Source organism: Polypterus senegalus, chromosome 9, assembly GCF_016835505.1.
Source record: "Polypterus senegalus isolate Bchr_013 chromosome 9, ASM1683550v1, whole genome shotgun sequence".
NCBI classification, from domain to species: Eukaryota; Metazoa; Chordata; class Cladistia; order Polypteriformes; family Polypteridae; genus Polypterus; species Polypterus senegalus.
The window spans coordinates 131,578,807-131,595,390 of NC_053162.1; the positions used below are offsets into that span (position 1 = coordinate 131,578,807).

The 16,584-nt window shown below is 40.1% G+C and overlaps 1 protein-coding gene across 2 annotated transcripts in view; it reads right to left on the reverse strand.

The window, feature by feature from the left end:
* The window catches only part of whrna (whirlin a), a 227,853-nt gene that overhangs the window by 2,456 nt on the left and 208,813 nt on the right, over positions 1–16,584 (reverse strand). For both annotated transcript variants that reach the window (XM_039763881.1, XM_039763882.1), the window contains exons 9-11: positions 10,703–11,249; positions 8,722–8,906; positions 2,267–2,389 (exon numbers count right to left, since the gene is read on the reverse strand). In XM_039763881.1, coding sequence (XP_039619815.1) covers positions 2,267–2,389; positions 8,722–8,906; positions 10,703–11,249 — 855 coding nt within the window. The remainder of the gene's footprint in view (positions 1–2,266; positions 2,390–8,721; positions 8,907–10,702; positions 11,250–16,584) is intronic.

The window sequence follows — 16,584 nt, forward strand, 5'->3', positions numbered from 1 at the left end:
ACTAGGAATTTTTCTACAGTATTTATATAACTAATCAATGAGAATAACCAATAGCCTTCAGTCTTTATAGGATAATGGCTTCATGTAGTTGACCATGAAGACAAAAAGAGCTTTCAGATGTGTCTGACTTTCAATGTCTTTTTAAAACAACAGGCTTACAGCTAATGATTGAAAACACTCAGTTAGTTGATTATCAGTCCTCTGTATGAGGAACCAATGGATGCAAAGCTAATCTGTATCAGAAGAACAAACAGGCAGTTATTCAAAACATTCTAGAAATCAGTAGAAAGCAGACTAAATCTTTTGAGAAAACATGAAGAAAAACTATTTTTCTTCAGCTTTCCATTTTGACCAAAACCAAACAACATGTACCTTACAGAGACAGTTCTCAAGGCCACAATGCTGACCTCACACAGTGATTAATAAAGATAATGACAACTTATAATGTCATCCTTCCACCACCAGTGTTCCCATCTTATTTGTGTGTGCAAATGATCCTCAATTCAAGACTCAAATAGACTCAATTAGGTTTACAACCATTGTGAAGGATGGCCGGCCATTTATCCCGGCCAATACCCCCAAGCCGCCAGGTGGAGCCCTCCTTGCAGCATGGAGGTCCCCAGAAGACCAGCAGGGCATCATGGACAATGGAGTTTTTATGCAAAGCCCTGCTGGATGCTGTGGGGGCCACAGGAGGGAGCTGCAGGGAGGACCGAGGGCTTCTTCGTGCCCTGTGACCCAGAGGTTCGTCATAGGAAGAGCGACGGACTTCCGGGTTGAAGAAAAGGACTATTTACCCTGACCCGGAAGGAATAAGGACTTGTGGACTGTTGGGCAGAAACATCTCCGGGTCAGGGAGTATAAAAGGACTATGGGAACTCCCAGACAATGAGCTGAGCTGGGTGGAAGGGTGGCAACGCGTCTGGGAGCTGGAGGATTGTGTATTAGTAGTTTATTGGTATTTATATGAGTATTGTGGTGGAGAGTGTGCTTTGTGCACTGTGGAAGAAAAATAAAGTCAACATTTGGACTTTTACCTGGTGTCTGGAGTCGTGGACAGGAGTTCAAGGGAGCGAGAGCGCCCCCTATCGTTCACACCATCCATCCACTTATCACTCTGACTGCTAATGATCCCCTTGTCAACTCAACCTCTGTACCATTGTTGACCTTGCACCTTGACTGATGATAATTCCCTATCTCTGCACCTTGACTGATGATAATTCCCTATCTCTCTCAACAAACATCTTGATCTTTAATGTGCAGTGCACCTCATAGCATGACTTGTCTGACCCTTATATTGCATCTCCCCATACTATGAATGTGAGATCATTGCCAAGTTAATGCCAGACAATAATCTGGAGAGAATTCAGTCCTCTTAATTCCATAAACTAAAGCTCCCAGCCCCCACCAGTATTAATGGCTACTCTATCACTTTGATAGTATAATTCAGAAACTAGCTGGTCTGCCTTTATACCACAACTAATAATGTCTAACCAAACCACCACACACCATACATGTAGTAAGTCAAGTACACTGTAAGGTTCTATTGACAGTATGTTCTAGTCACTTGTACTCCATCAGTGATAATGCTCTTCTTATCTGTTTTACTCAGTTATTAATACTTTATGCATCCATAACAAAACAGGGTTATTAACAATGCCCCCCAGTACAAATGGAACCATTAGCATTTCCAGTAATCCTCAGTACTCTTATGAACATCTTGTAGACACAAACTTTACTATTGACCACATGCAATTCAAGGACTCTTATGGGGTCTATGATTCATGCCTGCTCACATACTTTCACTGAGAACAATATGTGTGATTAGAATAGTGTATTTGACCTTCAGTTATGTGTAAAGGATTTCAGCAACTTGTGTCACCAAAAGTAAAGTGAAACATAAAGCTGTTTCAAGTGTCTTTTCTGATAAGTTGCACACTGTGAAAACCAGCAAATTTATAGCACACTCACTGCCAGTCTTTGTTTTAGGAGGAGAACCTACAAGTTATGTGCAGCACAGTTACTGATACTGTATGCACAGTGTGTGAAAAACACACATATTGTTAGGAGCATGGCTGGACCACAGCATTTTGTGATAAAAAATCAATGAACCTTCAGCAGTATAACTGTCACTGTTCTCTAACTGTCCCTCCATGCATCTACAAGACTGTCACTTTCCAGTTTCATCTCTGACTTTTCTTTCTTTTTAAACCCCTTCTCTGATGTATTGGTAATGCTTTAGCCAGTTTGTAGCCTAGCGTCTCACCTGAATGGTTACCACACGAGGCAATGGTTGGCGTGTGTTGGCTCCACCTTCAATGGCAATGCCAAGTGTAGAGGCTGACTTCATCACTCGTATCAGTGTTGAAGTGGGATCCAACAAGCCAGGCTGAAAAAAGAATGAAAATGTGAGGTAGCTCAAAGCAGAGCCTAATAAGGAAACCGAGGTAAAGACAATAAAGACCTGACATCACAGCAGATAAAGGGACAGAAAGATAGGATAAAAATAGAATAAACAGGCATAAATTTTAGTTGGGTTGAAATACCGTAACTAATGAGAAAATTGTTTTGCAGCATTTGTGCTTACTTAGTTTGTTCCACAATTTTTTATTCTAGTGTGGAGTGTGGAAAGTGGGCACAACCTCAGAGCACTTACCTCCAAGCATTTTGGAGGCACTTGATTGCTGTAAAAAAATACCTTTGCCTGGGTGCATGACTGCCAGTGAGTCTCCAGAAGGACCCTGGCTTGGATCAGCACACATAGTGTAGAAAGTGAGTGCAGATGGTACTGAGGAGCGAAACAGGCAAATTTCAATTCACACACAATTTCACAAAACTGAAACTAAGATATGTTTCGCAGGAGATTTCTCAATTGCAAATATGAAACTCAAAGAACTTTTGGGGGTTTAAATTGTTTTTTTGTGGAATACTACAAAAGTCTTGTCCATATGCCTGTGCTTAGCTGTGCTCTTTTCTGCAGCTGTGTAAAGCATATAAGAGTACTACACCCATAAAATCAGTTCTACTTATGTCTCCAGTTCAAATCACTGCAGAGAAGTACAGAACACTTTTAATTCCATATAAATGGAGGTTTGGTGATGAGGTCAAAAATTCAGTATTGAGTAAATTTAAGATTCTGAATCTTGTTCAAAACTTTGAGAAAAGTTGATTTTGGTATGGTGTCTGTATATGTGTGATGTGTGAGTGCCTGTGGAAAATAAAAATTAATTTCATGTCTTAAAATTAAAAATTTCAACAGAAAATTATGTCCGTTTGAGTTGTGTAGAGCTCCTGGGTGGCTACTTACTTGGTAAGGTGTAATTATTTAGAACACATGGTTTCCAGGATATCCACCCTGAATGCTGAGACCAATTTACAATGATAACCTTTCACAAAACTGACTTATCTTTTTCAGACAGGTTTCATTGTGTTTGTCTTGTTTCAGACCACATACTTGTTGATTTTGGTCTGTTACTTATCTCCATACCCTTCAAACACATTCTAACCTATTTTATATTTTATATAAGTAGGGGGCTCCACCCCCTGCTTGCTTCGCTCGCCCACCCCCGTGTTTGGTGTACCGTATATACAATTTAAAGAGATAGTTATTTTCATGGGAATTGTTACATATGCATTATTTTCACTTTTACTTGAAAAACTTTTGTAAAAAAAATACTTGTCCTTTATTTCTGGCACCGGGCATGGTTACATCTCTTTCTCTCAAGACATTTAACGCTGCTCGCGTTGTGAGGGTGGGGGTGTCAGCTGAACACACGCTAAGGAGATGCTGTCGGATCATCTGCTGTCTTTTTGCTGCTGGCGAGCAGCCGGTTCTGCTTATTGGATGTCGTTGTTTAAAGAGCTGGGAGCACATGATCCATATCTGCCAAAAGCAATCCAACAACTGCTACGTTAGTTGTCTGTGAACTTGTTTTAAATGATGACTCACTGCCTTGACTTGCGTGATGTTGTAAAAACAATAATTATCCTTTATTTTCGGCTATGGGTGTGGTTAAATCTCTATCTTGAAGGACGTATAACGCTGCTCACGTTGTGGGGGTTTCAGCTACTGTCGCGCTGCCCTTCGATCATTTTCAAGCCTGTACAGCCGCTATACTTTTGCCACTTTGTGTCCCTGCTGCTCACGTTGTGATCGCTTCTCTGTGATAATAAATATACACCTGACCGAAATGTGTTTTCTTTGAAACTAAACTTGTTGTTGCGGGACCACAGATTCTCATAGCGTATGGTCCATGATTGTGTAAATCTATGTTTTGTGCATTGAATGATGTGAAGGTGAAAAGACTTTGTTTTCAGCTCTTTGCCTTTTATTTCTGACCTCGCTTTGTCCTGCTGTTTTTTCAGTTATACCTAGTTCTGATGATTAATTTCCTTTTGTTTGCGGTAATGCGATCTTTTAGTCGTCGACGTTTCATTTATAACGTATTGTCCTCTATACACTTTATATGCACTGAGACCCCTGGATCTGTGTGTGCTGCGTGCCTTTACACTACTGATTTTTTTTGCTGGCCGTGCTCTGATATTGCTTGTAAATAGGGCGTGTCTTGCAAGAATCTCATGTTCTATATCCCCGCAAAACGCTCCGTGGCCATTCTCTTTCGTCTCGCGGGTCTTTTATTTGTCTTCCGTGATTTTAACGTGAAGATCATGAATCGTCTCCTAGTCATTCCCTCCAACGGGATTTTTTTTTTATAATAGAGAGAAACTGTTTTATACTGGGACGGCACGGCTGCACAGTGGGTAGCGCTGCTGCCTCGCAGTTAGGAGACCCGGGTTCGCTTCCTGGGTCCTCCCTGTGTGGAGTTTGCATGTTCTCCCCGTGTCTGCGTGTGTTTCCTCCGGCTGTTCCAGTTTCCTACCCCAGTCAAAATACATGCAGGTTAGGTGCATTGGCGATCCTAAATTGTCCCTAGTGTGTGCTTGGTGTGTGGGTGTGTGCATGTGTGTGTGCCTTGCGGTGGGCTAGCACCCTGCCTGGAGTTTGTTTCCTGCCTTGCACCCTGTGTTGGCTGAGATTGGCTCCAGCAGACCCCCGTGACTCTGGTTAGGATATAGAGGGTTGGATAATGTATATATTATCATGTATACATCATCAATGTATTAATAATATATTAACTGCCCTCTCTACGAACTGTTTTATTTAACCAGGACTTTTGCAGTCTACAGTTTAGTCATGGGACCAGAAGTATTGATTTGCAAATTTTTTGCACAAGTAGTTTAGATATATATTTTATTTTAATATACATGTATGCCCACATGGAGGCATATTGAGGCACATTCAAGTGCACACATACACACAAGCACACACACAAAAAGAAATATATAAGTGAAGATAGCTGATAGTTTGTTTACCCTGCCAGAGCACATGATGGATGATGGAGCGGAAGAAATGAACGTATGCAAACACACACACACACACACACACCCCACAATAGATCTGTAAAAGTCGGGTGACACCCTTTTAAGCCACACTTGTTCCAATCTGCCTATCTGTGCAGCTAGTTCACTTTATTTGACCCAATATTTTTGGTTTCAAATGAAATATTATTTAACTTGTTCAAGGCATTCAATTTCACATACATTTTACCCTATATTTATTTGTGTACATAATAAATATAATTTAAGTTAATATACTTGAGTGTTTATTATTGTACAGTAAAATTGGTTGTATTGTATTGTAAAATCTTTGTTTGAGCAATTTCCTGCGATAATACTAAAGTAAAACTTATGTGGAAGTATGGTGTAGCAGATGTGGGGATGTTGATTCACACCAAATGAAGATGGTGATTTGTTTATTTTATTGTGGAGACCCCAGGAACATACCCTACCTTGACCTGTCACGCTCCCACTCGCATACAGAGTCACTGTTAGTGGCACAATGTATCGATAATTAACAGTGAAATATATTCATCAAATACTGAAAAATGAACACACAATATAACCAAACATATGTACACAAAGGCCCTCTGAGCTCCCCGATGGTGATAGTAAATTACAACACTAACAGCAAACAATAAATACTACCAACAATGCCCAAAACATTCCAGTAAAGCAGGGGCAGTTGGATGGATGTGTGATTCAAACACCCTGTGAACAGATTTCTGAAAGCAATGTAAAATTTTATCCAACCAGGTTCTTGATTCAGTGTGGTTTTGAAGTGATTGGGAGTGCTCCCATAGATGAACACATATCTGATCAGTGTGGACTCACATAAACAGGTAGGCACAGGACAACACATACATCCAGACAGAAACTATAATTCATGGTGGTCAAGTCGTAATCCAATTGTTTATATTAACAGATGATCGGGATTCCCCACAATGTCTTTTACGCTCTTTCTTAAAGGGCCCACCTGCTCAATGTTCTTGCCAGCAACCCCCATGCACAACAAAAATGTGCAATAGCTTTATACCACCAGGGCCACTGGGAGATGTAGGACATTTGAAGCCGCACTGCTAAACTTGTATAAACTATTTCATACAGATTTTTCAAAAATGTGAAATGATGCATATTTTTTATACAAAGACACACCAAAACACAGCATCATGGAAGTTACTGTTTTTTCTTCTCAGGAAAACTCAGTACAAGGAAAGTTGCTGCTGCCAAACTCCCCTCTTCGCCCCTTTACCTAGCAACTGCCTTATCCTAGTTCAGGATATGCACACTTCCAGTGTTTTTTTTTTTCCAGTAGAACTCTTTATTAAAATACTAAATGACAAGCAGACACATAAGGAATTCATGCATGAAAACACTTCCAGACAGGAATGAAATGCCTTTTTTGTCATTTGAATGGTACGAATTTGGATGAGAGCAAAATTAAATTTCTTTTGTGAATTTCTTGGCAAAGCAAAACACTGAGTTTCACTGTGACTTCAACTTTGTGCAAATCATTTTGCACATCTCTAGTAGACAATATTACTTTTGTCCCCAAATGAGCGATGCAATGAGGAACTGGTGGCATGAATGTGCAGGCAGGGGGTGCACAAGGAAGATGAGAGTGCATGGAGAGGTGGAAGACTGGGGCAGCAGCAGCATTAGAGGGTGACTGAGAAAGGGGACAACAGTTTATTATTATTTACTTATTACTCATTATTGGACTGCTGCCTTTTTCAAAGGCAACTTACAACATTTGAGAAATACAGTTGGTTACATTTTGTTTTGTTTCAGATGTAGACTAAACCTCAAGGAGCTATATAACTTGCTATCCACCCCAAAAAAAACTTTAAAAAACAACTAATTTTATGGGTGATTTTCTAAAGCTGCATTCAAAATGAAACTTGACTGTTTCGCTCATCACTACCTACAATCGGACCTACTTTGCCATACATGGTTAATTCTCCATTAGGAGGCAAGTAAGCATTGTTATTGACTTTTGTGTGTGAAGTAAAAGAACTGAAGGCATTGTCAAGCTGAGCAGTAAGGTCTGTAAGGTACTCATGATAAAAACTAATAAAGGAGTAGGTTGAAGATGTACTCAAAAACTAGAAAACAAAAAAGATCTAATAAATAGAAAACAACAAATTTCAGTAGGTCAGCAAAATAAAAATGTAGACAAAAATCAAAATTATGAATCAGAAATACAAAGATTGAGAAAGGTCATGTCACAAGAACTCAAATGACTAAATGAGGAATACAAGTTAAAGACTTGTTAAATATACCAAATCATGAGAAAAATGTTCTTCAGAGTGAAAGGCAATTGTGTTTGCCTGGCAAGTAGCAATGTGGGAAGGCAGGGCTAAGATAAAGTTGTAAAGATAATAAAAGGGATAAATAGAAAATTTAGATAAGTAAAGATAAGGAGGATGGAGTGATATATGAAAACAGAGGTGGTAATACATAAGAGAAGAGGAAGGATTACTATGAATTAGATCAATTAATAAGAAAAAAAGAGGGTGATGATCTTTTGGCTGGTGATGGTTTTCTTTAACCTCTATGGTTTCCTTTAAAACACGTTCTTCAACAGCTATCTGTTTTCCGACCTAAACGACAAACACTTGCCCATAGATGGTTCAAACTACAGTAAATGGAACACAGGCACAGGATAAATAAAAGTAAACTGATTACTGTTTCTCACAATTCAATAATTGTGCCCCTAGGTTGTTCTGCCTCTAATAGGGGGCCCTACTATCTCCCCCCTGATTTTTCCAAGTCTAATCTACTGGGATATATTCAAATGGCACATAATGGACCAGATGCAAATGCAAGACATTTAGCACTGGCTAATTGGGAAGCCTTGGTTTTAAAAAACATGGCATTGTGTTTAATGGAGGGCATTTTTATTGATCTTAATTGGCATTAAAGAGAATGACTTCAATTAATCTAGACAAGGTCTTGCTGCTGATTCACTGTTTATCTGTTAAAAGCCCGAAAAAGAAAAAAAAAGCCCCCTTGAGTGACACTCCATAATGGCCTGTTCCTCTGTGCCAGGCTCAGAGTGTCCAGAGAAGATATGAATCACCAAAGAAAGCTGAAATTAATAAGAATAATAAGGTTTTTTATATTAAGTGATTTCATATATCTTTGATGAACAAGGCACATCACTTCAGTGGAGTGGGGGTGAGGCTAGAGAGATTTTCTGAAATATGTGACCTGCACAATAATGAAGGAATTTGCAATACAGCATTTTAAATAGACATATTTTGGACGCAGGGCGTGCTTGCTGCTCCCTACAGAAGAGGCACACTGCTGTTTTCTACTCACAGGTTTGAGTGTTGGCTCTGACTTAGCCTCCACACTCCCACTCTGTTTGCTGCTGCTGCTGCTGCCCCGATTCTTCACAGGCAAGGGACTGTTGTCTTTGCTGTTGACTGCTGCTTCTCCAATGTCCACTCCGCTGTCCTCACTAAGGGTCTGCCCACTGTCTGACAGCTGAGATAACGTTGCAGCTACAGGAGGAAGGAAACATAGTAAGAGCCATCTGGAAACCAGAAAGCAAGGGGAGGTGAGAGGGTGGTGGTGGTTTGTTACTTCCCCTTATCAATGGCAGCACATTTGCAATAAATTTTCAATCAAGAAGTAGCTGAAAACAGTCCGTCCTTTGTGAAATGCAAAAGATAAAACAGTTTTCTGAAGCTTTACAGTTGCACCCAAAACAGGCACTACTTGTGCTACAGCCATAATTCTATAGGCTCTTCTTTCCATTTTCATTCAATATTCTGCCTCTCACTACAACTAATAAAGATCTCCAGTGCATGATAAAAACAATTTATACATCATCAGTCTAATACCAATCATGACTGAAGATGATTCCAATTTATTTCATTCCTTGACTGCTAATAACCCCCCATTCTAGCCAACAGCAATACCTACACTGATTCTAGTCAACCTAACAGCATGACCTATACACCTAATGTATCATGACTGTTCATAATCTCCTTCGCACTTGTCTGCTAGCCATCATGACTGAAGATGATCCCCTAGTTCACTCAACATCATGACCTAATGTTCATCCTCCTGTCCATCTTATGTAATGACTGATATGACCCTCTTCACATTACACCACCAAACCCTCTTACATACACAGTACAGCAAAATTCTCCCCAAACAATGATTTAACATCATACAATACAGTTCCTTCCTTCACCTGAAATATAATAATAATTACCCCTCCCTGAATGATAACATTTTGTGGACATCGTCATGTCAGTCTCCACCTCACAGCAGATAATATTTGGTTCAGTCTGTCACATGCCATAGCATATGGCATCTCCAGCGCATTGTAAGGGTTTATAGGTAGTATGTTGGAGTCAGTTCTGAGCTCAGCCCACATCACAAAAAGACTACTAGGTTCTTTGAATCAGCTACACACAACTATTGTACACTTTAGTTCAATACTTACAGTACTCACTTCTATCAAATCATGATTAATAATATGTTCCCCCATGCTGTATTCCTTATGTCAACATCTACACCATGAAATATAATGTTCTACCAAAAACTGAGCCTAGAGTGACTTCAGTCCCCTGTGCACTATAAAAAAGAGGCCTCTATTACCCAAAAGCTGAATGATCTTGATTCCAAATTTTAAACTATTGATAAGTTATGATTCCCCAATCCACTTTTACCTACACATTATAATAAGACCAGTTTCCCCTTTGAAACCTTAACCTATCCAGTCTATCCTATACAATGATTAATATGTCTTTCTAGTGAGCTGCCTATCATCAGTAATTAGTACCATTTAGTTTACTCCACAGGATAATTTACTGTGCCCACTTTGTCATACCTGAAAATGTTGATCTAGTCCAATTTATATGATGTCCATTAGATCACCTTCATAATTCAGCCAACATCATGACTTATACAAAAAACCACCCTACTCCTTGCAATATACAGTGTAGCCCTAGCTGGGTATATTCTGATAGCATGTCGCTTGGAAAGTACACCAATTAATATTCTGTCACCATGTATAGCGCAACCAATCCACCTCAATTGTAATGATAGTGCTCTCTAGTACTCCCTAGACTGAGATTCACAGTGTAGCAACTTTCAAAATTGACCTCACATGCTGACCAGCACTGTACAGCATTTAAAAATAAATTTCTAACTCCTTCCAGTTTGTTCCAACATCTTCAGCCCACTTCACGCCCTGTCAGATCCACCCTAATATCAACATCATGGCTCTCTCACATTCTTCTTACAAAATAGACAACTGCTGGTCCTCCAGAATGGCACCACCCACCTCTAGGCTGTGGCAGAGGTCTGACTTCATTGACGTCTGGCTCACTATTTGGGCGATGCACCTCCACCATGACGAAATGCTGATTGGTTGCAGAGGAGATGGGAGATGAGTGTGGCAATGGTCTGTCAGGGCTGGGTGGGGCAGGAGCTGGATGAGATGGAGCTGGAGGAGGACTGGGTGAGCGAGAAGAGGAAGAAGGCAGTGGTTTAACTTGGCTGGGGGACTGGACACGAGGAAATGGTCCAATAGGATGCTGGTGTATCAGAGACAGCTGGGCAGTCAGTTCCCTTTTGCCATGAGCTATACTGACTAGGGAGTCCCCACTGCTGGATACTGTATAAATGGAAGGGCTCTCACTCTTGGGGGAAGCACTGGGACTGTGGTTGTGAGGTGCAGTGAAGAAGAGTCCTGACTGCGAAGACTCCGATGATGACCTTTTGGACTGCTCCTTCTGGCTTGGTCGTCGTTGGAGAATGCTGGAGGTGACCAGTGGGGGTGGTGGGGGTTTGAAAGGGGGGGGAGCTTCAATGTATGACTGGACGTCATCCTGTTGAAAACAAAAATATTAAAGCTTCTTCTAGTTGTTGAGTTCATATTGTACAAAAAAAGTACCTCAGTTGCTTAGCACCCAAAGTTATTTAGCAAGGTAAAAAAATATTCAGTAGCCAGCAAGGACATATGTTGTCCAGTTTCTTCCAAGAGGTTTAAGCCAACATGTGTCCAGCTGTAAGTGGAGCAACTTGTTGAGGAATTAGTTTTTCTGTGTCTCCTGATTTCATAATTCATTTTATTTAAAGGTGCCTTTTGTGGCACTCAAGGTAACCTTACAATAAATAAAATAAAACAATGCAATAAAACAATTAAGATAAAATAACATTATAAAAATATGATGATAAAAGTTCAAAACCATACAGTCAAAGGGCACAATCAGGGGAGTAGGCAAGTTTAAAAAGATACTGTAAGTTTTAAGTCTGGATTTGATGTTAGGAAGTGAATCAATTCTGCAGATATTTTGAGGGAGGAAGATCCAAAGATGATGAGCAACAAAACTAAAAGACCTTTAACCCAACTCTCTCTCTCTCTCTCTCTCTCTCTCTCTCCCTCTCTCTCTCCCTCTCTCTCTCTATATATATATATATATTTATAATCCAACGTCCGTCTGTCTGTGTGTCTCTCTGTCAGCTTTTCACAAGAGAACTACTTAACGGATTTAGATTGGGTTTTTTTCTATAATTTGCTTGAACATTCCGGGTGATTTTGTGATTTCTCCCATCGTGTTAAGTATCATAGTTCGCTGGCAGGAGCAATTTATTCTTGCTAATCCGAGATAGAGGCTGCAGGCTGAAGGGAAACAGTAGGGAGTGTAAAGGACAAAAGAGAATTTAATCAAATCCTACTAGAAGCACAATTAGAAGTATTGTTTAGTATACTTGCAGATGATGTCAGCTGCTGATGGATATCGCTAATTTTTGAATTAAAGAAATTCAAGAAAATATCACATTGTGCCCACGGTGGGCTGGTGCCCTGCCCAGGGTTTATTTCCTGCCTTGCACCCTGTGCTGGCTGGGATTGGCTCCAGCAGACCTTCGTGACCCTGTAGTTAGGATATAGCGGGTTGGATAATGGATTGATGGTTCACATTGTGCATTGGAGTAAAGGTGAGGTACAAGGATGTTAGGTGACTGTAGAACCTCATTAACAAAAGAAAATAAAGCTCTAGAATTCCCTTCACCTAACTTAAACTGTTCCACACAATAGGCAGATTTGGCAGTGCAAAGAGCACCCTTATAAAAAAGGTAGATGACCATGATACATTTTAATATGGTTAGAAGACCCTGTTTTAACAGAGAGATGTTCTAATCTATGGCATTTAGCTTTAAGATGATGCAGCTCAGGACTGCACCAAGGAGCAGAGCAAGTAAAAGAAACAAATTGAGATTTTAAAGGAACAAGATTATCTAATATATTATGTAATCTATCATTGTACTGAGAAACCAGTTCATCAGTTGTGAGTAAATTATCTTTGTATAGAAGGTTACCAATTCCACTGCACAGAGTAGGCAAGTGAATATTCCTAATATTGCAAATTGAAATAGAACAATATTGCTTGGTTTTGGGAAGTACCATTAAAGGATATTAACTTATGGTCAGATATGAGCAAATCAGATGCAGTACAACTAAGAGGAGTATGATGGCCAATTGCCCATAAAGGTAAGTAGCTCCTAATATACAGTATCTCCTTAAAGTGGACATTCAATAAGTTTATCTCCATTAAATAATAAGGAACTCACCAACCTCAATATTCATAATTTTAGTGATTTAGGGGCTGTCACGGGGCTAACCTGACCACAAGTCATGTAGTCTGACACACATAACAATCTATCTGCGACTCACTCCCACAAAATCAAGAACTGACAATCAATAAGTACTCACCTGAAAATAAAATGCATGTAATGTTGCCTCAAGGAAACAGAGGAAGCATGGGCTTTGGACTTTTCAAACAGTGGTAAGACTTATCTTTCTTATATTTCATGCTTTAAGTACCATGACAGAATGGAAAACTGATGAAAAGGGACGAGACTGTGACTAAACCTATTGTACCCAAAGAACATTCATAAAGCACTAGAAGCAATACATTATTGGCTGTCAGTAAAATGAACAAGCTCGTATTACTTTGGAAACAAGAAACTGTGCTGGAAATTTGTCACAGAGTTGTATAGTTTTGCAGCCCCTGTTATTATAGGTTGTGTTATTTGACATTCTCGGAAGATAAGATCTGTAACTATCGTCATCTGACTAGATGTTGCATAATGTGATGTCATCTTAAGACATTTAAATAGAAACCCCAATTCTAAACCCTAACTCTGACTGACTGAGTGACCTAGGTAATCTGCCTGTGCTCCATTTGTAAAAAATGAATATAAAAATTTGTAATGTCACTGTGGATAAAGGCATCAGCCATATAAGAATTCATAATAAAAGATTAGGAAATGCTCAGTTTTTGAAAACAGAACAGATAGCACAATGGGGCAAGGAAAACACTGCCATTGTAGATGTGTGCTTTTGGGAAGTGTGTGAAAGCCATACAATTCTTTACAGCATGTTCAGATACTGATGCCCCTGGAAAACAACTTCTTTAATAACACTCTGACCATGGTGGAATGTATAAGCTGTAAAGATAATGTACAACCAGGGCCAGTGCAGATGCATATGCCTGTAGATTCCTGACAGGCATTTTTCAAAAAACCCTCTATCCAATCAAATTTATCACAAACAACCTAGTAATGTTAATTAATGGGGGGTGCAACTGACTAAGCAGGGGAATGTCGGCATCCATTCTGAAACTTACACATTAATGAACATTAATGAACACTTTTCTTTGTTTGAGCAGGGTGACTTTGAAAGCCAAATTAGCCAGAATTGTTGTTGTTTGCCAACAGGCTTCCCTCAGCTGATTATACTTTGAAGTGACTGCCATTTTCAGTAAATCTACATACTCAATATTCTTTGGTGTCATATCCTTAAGTAATAATCTGGGTTGGGCATCTTGCAGGTACAAATTACATTTTTCTTGCACTGGAGTTTCAAGATTTGGGTTCAGTTCTCCTGCGGCGGGCTGGCGCCCTGCCCGGGGTTTGTTTTCTGCCTTGCACCCTGTGTTGGCTGGGATTGGCTCCAGCAGACCCCTGTGACCCTGTAGTTAGGATATAGTGGGTTGGATAATGGATGGATGGATGGATGGGTTCAATTGTCCCTGTACACAAAAGAGGAATGAATCTACAGCTGAAGCCATCTGAAAGCAAAATTGTATAACAACCTGTTGTGTTTATAAAAATGCCTGTCTTTTTACAACTGATTGACTACACATTCCCTGCGTGGGAACCCACAGCTCCTCTTCAAACACACGATTGATGACTTTGAAAGTGGTTGATAGAAGACAAGGTGGGGCAACCTACACGATATTCTCAACCATACATAATCTATGGGTGTCAGAGCCTATCCTGGAAGCACTGAGTGAAAGGCAGGAACCAGCCCAGGACAGGTTGCCATTCAGTCCATATTTTTTATAATAGAACAACAAGCAGATAAAATTACTTTCTTAAATTTAGGCAGTGGGTGAGAAATGGGAATTACACCAGCAACCATGGGATTCAAATTTCAGGTCACTATGCCTGATAGGAAGAGATTGAAGGTATGAACTTTAGGATGTTTAAGCAAAGCAAGCAGTGAATCCTCAAAATCTGGTCTATCTGAGTGTATTCATAAATGTCCAGTTTTTAATCTAATGCAGGATCCCAAGAAAGTGAAACCTAACCTGGAAGCATAGAGAGCTAGGCAGCAACCAAGCCTAAATGGGATGTATAGCATATACAGTGGGATGCAAAAGTTTGGGCAACCTTGTTAATAGTCATTATTTTCCTGTATAAATTGTTGGTTGTTACGATAAAAAATGTCAGTTAAATATATCATACAGGAGACACACACAGTGATATTTGAGAAGTGAAATGACGTTTATTGGATTTACAGAAAGTGTGCAATAATTGTTCAAACAAAATCAGGCAGGCGCATAAATTTGGGCACCGCAAAAAAGAAATGAAATCAATATTTAGTAGATCCACCTTTTGCAGAATTTACAGCCTCTAAACGCTTCCTGTAGGTTCCAATGAGAGTCTGGATTGTGGTTGAAGGTATTTTGGACCATTCCTCTTTACAAAACATCTCTAGTTCATTCAGGTTTGATGGCTTCCGAGCATGGACAGCTCTCTTTAACTCACACCACAGATTTTCAATTATATTCAGGTCAGGGGACTGAGATGGCCATTCCAGAACGTTGTACTTGTTCCTCTGCATGAATGCCTTAGTGGATTTTGAGCAGTGTTTCAAATCGTTGAAAGATCCAGCCCCAGCACAGCTTCAGCTTTGTCACTGATTCCTGGACATTGGTCTCCAAAATCTGCTGATACTGAGTGGAATCCATGCGTCCCTCAACTTTGACAAGATCCCCAGTCCCTGCACTGGCCACACAGCCCCACAGCATGATGGAACCACCACCATATTTTACTGTAGGTAGCAGGTGTTTTCTTGGAATGCTGTGTTCTTTTTCCTCCATGCATAATGCCCCTTGTTATGCCCAAATAACTCAATTTTAGTTTCATCAGTCCACAGCACCTTATTCCAAAATGAAGCTGGCTTGTCCAAATGTGCTTGAGCATACCTCAAGCGGCTCTGTTTGTGCTGTGGGAGGAGAATAGGCTTCCTCTGCATCACTCTTGCATACAGCATCTCCTTGTGTAAAGTCGCGAATGGTTGAGCGATGCACAGTGACTCCATCTGCTGCAAGATGATGTTGTAGGTCTTTGGTGCTGGTCTGTGGGTTGACTCTGACTGTTCTCACCATTCGTCGCTTCTGTCTATCCGAAATCTTTCTTGGTCTGCCACTTCGAGCCTTAACTTGAACTGAGCCTGTGGTCTTCCATTTCCTCAATATGTTCCTAACTGTGGAAACAGACAGCTTAAATCTCTGGGACAGCTTTCTGTATCCTTCCCCTAAACCATGATGGTGAACAATCTTTGTCTTCAGGTCATTTGAGAGTTGTTTTGTGACCCCCATGTTGCTACTCTTCAGAGAAAATTAAAGGAGGAGGGAAACTTACAATTGACCCCCTTAAATACTCTTTCTCATTATAGGATTCACCTGTGTATGAAGGTCAGGAGTCACTGAGCTTGCCAAGCCCCAATTTGAGTTCCAATAATTAGTTCTAAAAGTTTTGGAATCAATAAAATGACAACGGTGCCCAAATTTATGCACCTGCTTGATTTTGTTTGCCCAAACTTTTGCATCCCACTGTATAATAACATTTACGCACATCAGGTCAATTTTA